This window comes from Mirounga leonina, unplaced genomic scaffold (genome assembly GCF_011800145.1).
Source record: "Mirounga leonina isolate KUSES-001 unplaced genomic scaffold, KU_Mleo_1.0 Mir_165, whole genome shotgun sequence".
In the NCBI taxonomy this organism is placed as follows: Eukaryota; Metazoa; Chordata; class Mammalia; order Carnivora; family Phocidae; genus Mirounga; species Mirounga leonina.
In genome coordinates this window covers 1,796,510-1,807,464 of record NW_023270415.1, presented here as the reverse complement: position 1 = coordinate 1,807,464, position 10,955 = coordinate 1,796,510, and the positions used below count along the sequence as shown (strand labels likewise).

Here is a 10,955-nt window from a genome sequence, read left to right as displayed (position 1 = left end):
TAGTACCCCACAGACAAGTGGCAGTTGTCAACCTGCCTCTTTGGGAGGCTGTCTCTTCAACTAGCTTAACATTGCTGATGGCAATGTTCTACCGACAACCTCCACTTCCACTTCCAAGAATGAAGGAAGGTGAGGAGAACTATTCCAAGTTACTCTTGCTCCCAGTAGTATCTTGAAGATATCTTGTTCCAGGCTACCTCCAGGCATCATAGCAAAAACACTGACAACCAAAAGGATGGCTTAGCTTTAAGGGCAAGTTCCTCAGCCTCCTACACCCCGCAAAACAAGATCGGGATAGCACACCTGCTAATTCTTGAAGCTCCTCCGAGTTCCCCCAGATCTCCCTGAAGATGTTAAGCCTCGCTTGGTGTAAAGCTCACCATCCAAAATATCCCTCACGCAGCATGCACAACATATTTTTAGATCTTAATTCACAGTGCAGTCCATCAAAGGGGCTGTGAACCCAAAACACCGCAACAAAATTAAAACTCCTACCTCAGCAATTAGAACACAGTCGGCAACTACCCTGGCAGGGACCCTCCAAGGGGAACAGCGCACCCAGACCCAGGAGCCAATAGGTGGCTGGCCCAGGCGTTGCCATGGCCACGTTGTGCGCTAGGGCCGCGCACGCACTCCGCGCGCGCCCAGAAGCCAATCCGCAGCCGGCCGAGGCGTTGCCATGGCCACTCCGTGAGTTAGGGCCGCGCGCGCGCGCCGGGCTGGGGAGAGCCGGCCCAGTTGCCCCAGGCCCAGGGCAAGCAAGGGTCCCGTCAGCCGCGCGCCCCTGAACACACGCCGCTCCCATTTCCCGACCGCAGGCATGAACCGCAAGAAGCTGCAGAAGTTGACGGACACCTTGACTAAAAATTGCAAGCACTGTAAGTAAGAATCAAGTGCTGGATGAGCAGAAGTTCCCGGAAGGGCTTGTGTTCTACCTGGTATTAGTAATGTTCGCTGCTCAGCCTGCTTCCCACCTCCAGTCTGAGTGCCCCTGGAGCCCCTTTGTGTCCCCTAAAGAGAAGTTTGGAAAGGAATCCCTGGATGGTAGTTCCTTGGGCTGGGCACCCATGCTTGCCCATGATCTTAAGGACCAGTATGCAGGTATCCAGGCAGCTAGTACTACACTCCCACACATGCACTAACTTGCTTTTCAAACCCTCTTCTTAACTTACCTTTCCATTATAGAAACGTCATTTATATACTGACACGACATGTGTGGTTTTAGCCTCAGACACAGGTGTCAAGAAAACTAGCACAACCAACATACACCTGCTTTCTAGCTCTTTTTAGTGCAAATAAACTGGCAGCGTCCAATTTCTGAAAAATTACCAGGAGATCCATAAAGGGAAAATGGTTATCAATAGCTGAACGTCCTTAGAAAAGATGAGTTGAAATGGCACAAAAACCTGAATCTCAGAGCAAGGAAATGTGTCTGGAGACCAAAGAGTTTCACAAAGCTAAACAGTAAAGAATCTGCTCCCAACTCCAGACTTGGACTTTGAGGTTGCTGGTAGTGTTGCAAGGTAAGGAGACTTTGCAGGTGACAAAATGAGCACTTATTAAAGATACCTGCTCCAATCACAAAACATGGTCTTAGAATTTCATAGATAACTTTAGAATTGTATTCAGACTGAATACAATTCAGTTCTGAAAAACAGAACTGTACTTGGGCAAGGAAGCTTAGATATAGTTTAGAATGAGAAAGATACTGTCTGATGAACAAGCTTATAAATTGTGTTGCTGATTGCAAAACTAATGGCCACTTGAAAAATAGGAGAAGCCATAATCCCAGTACCACCCCCATTGTGCAAAGGAGGAACAGGTTTATTGTAGTTCTAGAGCTTATAAGATCCAGTGCCTTCTAGTTGTATTTAGTATCTAATGTAATAAGTGGTGAGATGTGTTCCCTTAGTGAAGTGGCACTGTATATAAAAGTGATGATGTGAATAAACACCTGAAACTTCTTAGCAAAAATCCATCCTATAATTTATTATTGTGGTTATTATAATGTGGTGAGAGTTTGTTCTGTTGTTGTTTTTCTCAAAATAATTCCATTTCAAGGAAAAGACCAGATCTTCTTAAAGCATCTCGTGAACATTTTGAAAAAGCAATGCAATAACTGATAGACACAATGCTGAATTTGATTTTGTCCCTGTTCAGTAAGTATGCAGTGTTTTGCAAACAGTCATTCTATGAACAATCAAAAGGTGAATTCATTAAAAGTTAAAGGAAAACCTGGCAGGAAAAATAGTCAACTCTTTTGATTTTTGTCCTTACATCAAATTTTTAAAGTGGGCCTTAGAAACCTTGATAATTACTAGTTAAATTCTATAGAAATAGTTACAAGTCATGGACATTATAATTAAAAACTTTTTTAAACAGAGAACCTTTTCCCCAAAGTCAAATTTCCTTTTGGTTGACAGATGATAATCCCACCAGGATGAAATGGATAAATTCTGTAGAATCAGAGAAAAAAAATGTCTTAAGTGATTGCCCAGCTAATCTACCATTCTACAGATATGATCTGTAGAACACATTTAGACCAATCCAAAAAGATGAAAATCCATTCTTAAATTTCCCTTAATTTCATTTAGCATTTTATTCTGGAATTTAAGAAATTTCAGCAAGAAAAACTTTCTTATGGCTAATCTTGGATCCTTTGGGTAATAAATTAAGGTAATATCCTCTAATTTTTATTTTAGCCAAGGAGGAAAAATGGCTAATTAACAACCCCTCTGCTAACATTTCATGTACATGAACATCATTCTTTATGCAGGCTTTTCTTTTCCAATCAGTAGCAGCTCTTTTATTTTTAGAGGTTTGTGCATGTGGTTAAATATATATAACATAAAATTTGCCATTTTAAGTGTATAACTCTATGATATTAAATACTTTCACATCATTGTGCAGCCATTACCACCATCCATTTACAGAACTTTTTCATCTTTCTCAACTGAAACTGTATACATTAAACTATAACTCCTCCTTTCCCCCTTCCCAAGCCCCTGGCAACCACCATTCTAACTTTCTGTATCTGTGAATTGCACCACTCTAGGTACATCATATAAGTGAAATCATACAATATTTGTCCCTTTATATCTGACTTATTTCACTCAGCAGAATGATTTCAAGCTTCATCCATCTTGTAGCATGAGTCAAAATTTCCTTCCTTTTCAAGGCTGAATCATATTCCATTGTATGTATACACCACATGTTATTTATCCATTCATCCACTGATGGACACTTAGATTGCTTTCACCTTTAAGGCTATTGTGAATAACATTGCTATGAATAAGCATCTGAGTCCCTGCTTTCAATTCTTTTAAGTATATACCCAGAAGTGGGATCACTGACTTACATGTTATTTCTAGGTTTAATTTTTTTTTTGAAGAACTGACATGCCATTTTCTACAGCAACTAACAGCTCTTTTTAAAATTATAACCATTATATTCTTTTCTATTATTTAGCCAATTTTTAACTAAATCATTTATTTCCCCAAATTTTCAATGTTCTTCCAAAATTGTGGTACCCCAAACAGAAATCACACTCAAGCCTGTCTTGACTTGTAGATGAGGCATGATTTCTCCATTCCTATCTGCTGTCTTCCTTTATTTTATTTTTTTCTGCACTATAATCATTTTTCTTTTTTGCAATTTTTAAAATTTAGTTTATTTAAACCAAAACAAAACAATTCACCCTTAAATGCATGCAAATTTCATCCTTATTTTTAAAAGTACTGAACTGTAATTTTGTTTTGTTTTGAAATAAAAGCTTTCTCATCCTCCACCTATACTTCATATTTAAACTCACTTTTATGCCAGGCAATAATGCCTCCACCTATGTACCTCAAATGGAATTGGAACACAAATAATTAGCTCAGGGTTTATAAACACCCTTTATACATTTATGTGTATGGACCAGTATACATATCTGTGTATCTGTTTTAAATAAAAATTCCCTTTTTCCAAAATACTACTGAGTACTTGCTTGTTAATTTTCACATCATGTACAACAAGAACCATAATGGGTGCTGTTATATGGTTAAATGCTTCTTTATTAGAAAAAAAGGTGATTCTGATATCCAAAATCCAGCTTACTGATTTGACTAAGGCTGATGATGTGAAGTGAAAATTGTTGCCTAGTATTCAGGAGTCTGATATCTATTTCCGGACAAAAGTTAAGTTGTAAATCTCATAAATGGCTATAATCAAAATGCTGGGGAAAAGTTACCATTCTTAAGCATTACCTTGCTTACTTTGAATTGCACCTCCACTGCCTTTAAAATTTAGCATCTGACCCCACAGTCATTTTTCAGGTAACTTAGCTAATATTCTTTTCTTCCTAAATGTGACTGAATTTAATATTCAACTCCTGTTTGGAGGGAAGGCTGTTTCTCTTATTTTAGTGGAGAATCCTCTGTAGTGGTCATCCTCTATTAAGGGTCATGAATCTTAAAGCAGGATAGTCTTCTGTTGAAAACTAAATATTTGATGGCCTTGATGTTGTCTATAAACTCATTAATGCAAAATTTAAGTTAGAAATTAAAGATTAAAATGCATTTTTGTTATATCTTAATTTTATTTTTTCACAGTCAATAAATTTGAAGTGAACTGTCTTATAAATCTTTTTTATAATTTGGTGGGAGAAGTAACAGAGCGGCAAGGTATCACCATTGGGCTAGATCGTAATGCATTTCGAAATATCCTGCATATGACATTTGGAATGACAGATGACATGATTATGGACAGAGGTAAGAAGACATTACAATATTCAAATGGGCCAGATACAGCCATAACTGGAAAAAAAAAGTTTGGGGTTTGGACATATTCTTAATGTTCTGAATTCCCAATTTCACTTGAATATAAAAAATTAATTTGTGTATTCATAGGCAAGGGTCTTAGGGAAGGTGATTCTACCCACTGTATTCTGTGTCTTTAAGAAAAGAACAAAGCCCAGCTTGAATAATTAGGTTTTCCTTACTTTATACCCAAAAACCTAAACTATTTATATTTCTACTTAGTAAATATAATAAGTAAAAGAATAGTTTTAAAAAGACATACGAATTTCTTGGGCACCTGGGTGGCTCAGTTGGTTAAGCGACTGCCTTGGGCTCAGGTCATGATCCTGGAGTTCCGGGATCGAGTCCCGCATCGGGCTCCCTGCTCAGCAAGGAGTCTGCTTCTCCCTCTGACCGCCCCCCCCCCGTCATGCTCTCTCTCTCTCTCATTCTCTCTCTCTCAAATAAATAAATAAAATCTTTTGGAAAAAAAAAAAAAAGGACATATGAATTTCTTTATATCATCAAAAATGTTTCAATAAAAATTAGGTTATCATTTTATCAATTGTGTAATAGCATTACTTTTCTTGAGTAAGAAAAATATAAAATCATGTATTTTATGTTAATACACCAACACATTTAATATACCAATATATTCATATATTAATAATTATTGATTACTATATTTAGATACTCAGAATTTACTTTGTTTCCACAAAATATAAAGGGAGTGTGTGAAAGTTTAAATAAAAGAGTTTTCCAATGTTATGATGTCTTAGTTTCCTCCTTTGTCAAATGAGCATGTCGGGCCATCTGATCCTGAAGTTTTGTCTACATTTTAAAAGTGGGTAGCACCAGTGTAAATATATTACTGAGAACAAAAATGCAGCACAGGTATTATGTTGTACTTCTCTCTTAGTATTCCGAGGTTTTGATAAAGACAACGATGGCTGTGTAAACGTATCAGAGTGGATTTATGGATTGTCAGTATTTCTTCGAGGAACTTTGGAAGAAAAAATGAAATGTAAGATTTCAGGTTATCCTATTGCTTTGTACATTAGGATTAATGTATCTAAAGAACTTACATCCATGTCTTCCAACCTGGCCAGTAAAATAAGTTTGTCTTTCAGTTGGTCAGTTTGAATCCCCATTAACCTCTTTTATGGAGCAAATTCAAGTCAATGATAAAGATTGAAAAAAATTAATACCAAGGAAGATCAAGAGATTCTGAGGAGTAATTCATGCCAAGCAAGACTGCATAAGCACATACTACACATGCTAACTATGTACATATGCATTTATGTATTAAGGTATTAAATATTTTTCATATTTTGTTACCTGAATTGTTAACCATAAAAGTAGAGAACATTGATAAGAGTGTTCTGATTCTTGGTTAACTCTTAATTCATTCTGGTGAACTCTGTTTAAGGATTATATTTGTCAGTTTTCCAAGAATTTCAAGATGAAATGGTCAAATCATTGTTCCTTGGCATGCTTATTCATAGCTGAGTGAGTGTAAGGAGCCATTTTCTAAGGGTTGTTGACCATATCCAGCAAGTGTCCATTAAGCATTTACTATGGAAATTAGATTGCAAAGTCCTGCAGGGTTGACATGAACATCCATAATACAGACCTTGGCCTTGAACGTTTTACCAGAGCAAATGTTCCCTTAATCATAGTATCAAATTCATAATTGGTTATTTTTTTAAGATTGCTTTGAAGTGTTTGATTTGAATGGTGATGGATTCATTTCAAAGGAGGAAATGTTCCATATGTTGAAGAACAGCCTTCTCAAACAGCCATCTGAAGAAGACCCTGATGAAGGAATTAAAGATTTGGTTGAAATAACACTTAAAAAAATGGTAAATATGGGAAATTTAGGGTTTTATATTGAAATTTACAGGCCAGAATGAGATAGAAATAAGAATTAAAATTATATAACTATCAGTTTCTTGCTTGGTAAAATAAAACATTTGTATTGTGGTTTTAATTATAATATTAAAAGTTCTTTTCTGTTTCATTATTTAGTCTCTCATTTTTCCAACACCTTTCTTCTATCAATATCTGACCATGAAAAGACAGTTTGTGTTTGTGATAAATATTATATATGTTGACTGATGCATGGCTGGTCACCCCCTAGGACCATGACCATGATGGGAAGCTGTCTTTCTCAGACTATGAACAAGCTGTGAGAGAAGAGACCCTTCTACTGGAAGCTTTTGGACCATGTCTTCCTGATCCAAAGGTAATGATATTACTTTCACTGAACAGTGACCAATATATAATGTAGGATCAACAACCCAGGAGTTCTTGGTTTGGTGAGTGAAGAATCAGATGAATTACATTCACCCACAGAGAATAGCTTCTAAGCAGAGAAAGCCAACTGAAGAAGAACCTGCTGGTTCATTTCATAGTACTGCTGTAGCCTAATGGTATTTTTTCCCATTCATTAATTCATTCATTCATGTAAGAAACAATTATTAAAGCATAATGTGTTCGTGGGGCGCCTGGGTGGCTCAGTCATTAAGCGTCTGCCTTCGGCTCAGGTCATGATCCCAGGGTCCTGGGATCGAGCCCCGCATCCGCTCCCTGCTCCGAGGGAAGCCTGCTTCTCCCTCTCCCACTCCTCCTGCTTGTGTTCCCTCTCTCACTGTGTCTCTCTCTGTCAAATAAATAAAATCTTAAAAAAAAAAAAAAAAAAAGCATGATGTGTTCCAGAAACACAGATGAAAGGCTCCATGTCTTCATTCAAGGGCTAATATTTCTCTGGGAAAAGCCAATGTGAAAATAATTACACAACAGTGTGATAAGTATTACTATAATATGAATTGTTCAGTGCTTCATCTATGCCAGGCAATGTCTTAAGCACTGCCCCATATTACTTCATTTAATCTCCCTAACAATCCTCTGAAGGATATAGTATTATTAATCCTCATAGATGAGGAAACTGAGGCTCAGAGAGTTTAGGCAAGTTGTCCAAGTCCAGTCACCAATTATGGAGTACCCTGCATGCCCTGGTGCTCAAGTCCATAGAGATATGTGTAGTAGAGTGTTGCAGTAGTCGAGGGCATCTAATCCAGCTGTATAGAATCACTGGTGAATAGCTGATGGGGCAAGGAAGGCTTACCTGGGTTGTTAGGCCATAATAGTTAGCCAAGTCAAAATGGAGAAGAGCAATCTAAGCAAGGGAATGGTATATGCATGAGGGTGGAGAGGGGAAAGAGAAATAAATACTGTATTAGAAGAGCATTTAATGTGGTATGAGACTGATGTTGAGGCTGGACATGCATAGCAGAGCCAAGTCCAATGGAGCTTGGAGCTTGGATTTTGTCTTGAAGCTCATGAGGCTTAATTGGAAGATTTTAAGCCAGTGGAGTGATGTGATATATAAATATTACCATATCCACCTTCCCAATCTCTAGTCGATATCTCCAGCTGCCTACTCAACACGTCAGTAGATAATCTCAGTAAACTCTTGCTCTTCCCCTAAAAATCACTCCCCACCATCTTCCCTGCCTCAACAAATGACACCCCTATACACTCAGTTTTAGTCAGAAACCTAAGTCACCGTTAATTTCCCTCTTAGAGCACTATCATCTACTACTTCAAAATGTCCTTGAATATAACCTCTTTTCCACATGTCTGTGACTGCCAAACTAAATCAAGCTGCCACCCAGTCACCCAGCCTAGATCATTAGCTTTCTTGCTTCTGCAGTTGTCCCCTACTGACTAATCTCCGCAACATCCAGTATATTTGGAAACACAGATGCTGTCGTGCCCCTCCCTTGCCTAAAACTCCCAGTGTCCCAGTGTGTCTGAAGTCTATTCAGTGGGCCTCCTTTTCTCTCTCCAACCATGGTCTCCTGCTGCCTTCCCAATGGAGTGCTCCTGCCCCAGAGCCATTCCAGCCACCTCGCTGTTCTCCCTAGGTGCCTTTGCATTTACAGTAGCCTCTGTCTAAGCATCCTGTCCCCAGACCTTCACGTGCCTCAGACCCTCACTCCATTCAGTCTCTGTGCAGATGCCATCCACCATCTTAACTATTCCTCTCCCTCCACTCCTCACCACTGCCTCTTTTTTTCTTCATAGTTCTTATCATTACATAGGATATATTTACTCATTTACTTATTGTCTGTCTCAACATAGATGGGAAAGAATGAAAAGGAAAAGGAAGGAAAGAAAGAAAGAAGAGAACTTACCTTAATCCCGCACCTACTTCTATTTCTTGTCCAATGGCTTTCTTTTTCAGAGTCAAATGTCATGAGAGAATTGTGTATATTTGTGACCCACATTACCATGGCTTCTTCAGCATACTCCTGAAACAGCTCTTGCTAAGGTCACCACACTCCACTTGTTAATAAATCCCAAGAGTAGGTTTCTTGTCTTGCTGGACTACATCTCTTCCCCATCCCAGCTCTCAGCTGCTTCTCGGCTTCAGAAAACACCTCCACTCCCTCTGTAGCCTGGCTGTGACATCACATGGCCTCCTGAAATCCAGAGCCCTGGTGTGTTTACCCTATCACACCCTCCCTGCAGTGAATTAAGCTTAGTTTCTGTCCATCCAGCCACAAGGCTGGAGGCTCCTAGAAAGCTGTGTCATGTGCTCTTGTTCATCTTTGTGGCCCCAGACTAAGTGTCATGTTGGAACATAGCACTGTCACCACCTGTGAGTGGAAAATGAATGAGTGTCACAAATTCTTTGTCCCCACTCTTCTTCAGTTATCTTGTGGCTCTTCAAACATAAAGGAGACATACAGAACATTTTGTTTTTCTTACCTTTTTTGGAAGTCTGACTAATTTGAGCACGTTTTTTACAGAGTCATATGGAATTTGAAGCCCAAGTATTTAAAGATCCGAATGAATTCAATGATATATGAATACCTAAATGTCTGTGTTGTCTCAAGTGAGTAAAAAAAAGGCGCATACATATTGTTTATTTTTTCTACTTAGCTCAGAGAGATAACGTTGAATTGTGTCTTTGGGGTGGGGAATGGGGCTCACCAACATGTATCATTTAACTTTGGTGCAAGATGCAAGCAAAATAAATGGAAGACAGGAAGTCCCTTATTAAATGTTGGGTTTGGCAAGACAAGTTCACATTGCCAGATATTTTATCACATAAACTATCTGTTGAAGCATATAACTATCATAAAACATTTGTATTAATGAATGAGTAGAGAGATTACATAAGGATGAATTATTGAGGCAAATACTCTTCATGTCAGAAAACGCTGGGTATACATTTAAAAATCAGTGAAATACGCAAACAATGAATCATGGACCACTACATCAAAAACTAATGATGTAATGTATGGTGATTAACATAACATAATAAAAAAAAATCCTAAAAAAATAAAAATAAATAAAAATCAGTGAAACTACTGAATTTCCTTTGGAGCAGTAAATAATGAAGACAGCATCTAAAAAAGAATAACAATAGCATTTAGCATTTAAATACCACTCTGCTAGGCATTGAGGGACATTCAGAGAGCTGAAAGCAACATGTACCTACTTCAATATAATGCATATTATTGTTTGAGGTTTTGCCAGAATAATCTGCATAGACAGTAAGCATCTGAGTGACCTCATGGCACAATGGTAGCGCGTCTGACCCCAGACAGTAAGCATCTGAGGGCAGGGGCCCCTGCACCCACAGAATGGGCCCCGAGTAAACATTGTAGATAGAAAAGTACAAAGTGCTACCAGATAAATCCAAATTCTTGGTGAGCAGAGAGGAAGGAAAGTGCTGTTTTTGTACATAATGGATGATGTGGCCGCAGATTTCAGTCTATCTCTGGAGTCGCTCTGATGCTCTCCACCCCACTGCAGTTGGCTGCAAAACCCCCTGTCTTCCCCGACTCCCTCTGTCTCTCCACCTCAGCCCCACCCCTTGTCCCCATCCCCCTGACTGGGTGCACCTCAGTGTCATCTCCCACCTCTTGGAATCCCCTCACGTACCCCTTAACAGGAAGCACATCACATCGTGTCCCAACAGCAGTGAAGTCCTGAAGACAGAACCGCTTCCTCTCTGCCTCCTACCATCCAGCAGGTGCCTATAGGCATTGGATGCAGCATGAGAAAGATGGGACCTACTTGGGTTCCTATAGCTACTGTTTACCCCTTTCTTTTATTTATTTATTTATTTATTTATTTATTTATTTATTTATTTATTTATTT

General features: G+C 38.7%; 1 protein-coding gene across 4 annotated transcripts in view; it reads left to right on the top strand.

The window, feature by feature from the left end:
• Positions 1-673: 673 nt before the first annotated feature.
• EFCAB1 (EF-hand calcium binding domain 1) overlaps positions 674-10,955 on the top strand; it is a 13,423-nt gene continuing 3,141 nt past the window's right edge. The window contains exons 1-7 of one of the 4 annotated variants that reach the window (XM_035011064.1): positions 674-878; positions 2,062-2,159; positions 4,593-4,751; positions 5,698-5,802; positions 6,489-6,640; positions 6,919-7,023; positions 9,596-9,681. In XM_035011064.1, the coding sequence (XP_034866955.1) occupies positions 2,132-2,159; positions 4,593-4,751; positions 5,698-5,802; positions 6,489-6,640; positions 6,919-7,023; positions 9,596-9,655 (609 nt within the window). In that variant the 5' untranslated portion in view covers positions 674-878; positions 2,062-2,131 and the 3' untranslated portion in view covers positions 9,656-9,681. The remainder of the gene's footprint in view (positions 879-2,061; positions 2,160-4,592; positions 4,752-5,697; positions 5,803-6,488; positions 6,641-6,918; positions 7,024-9,595; positions 9,682-10,955) is intronic. The other 3 variants (XM_035011065.1, XM_035011062.1, XM_035011063.1) reach the window with 3 other exon arrangements.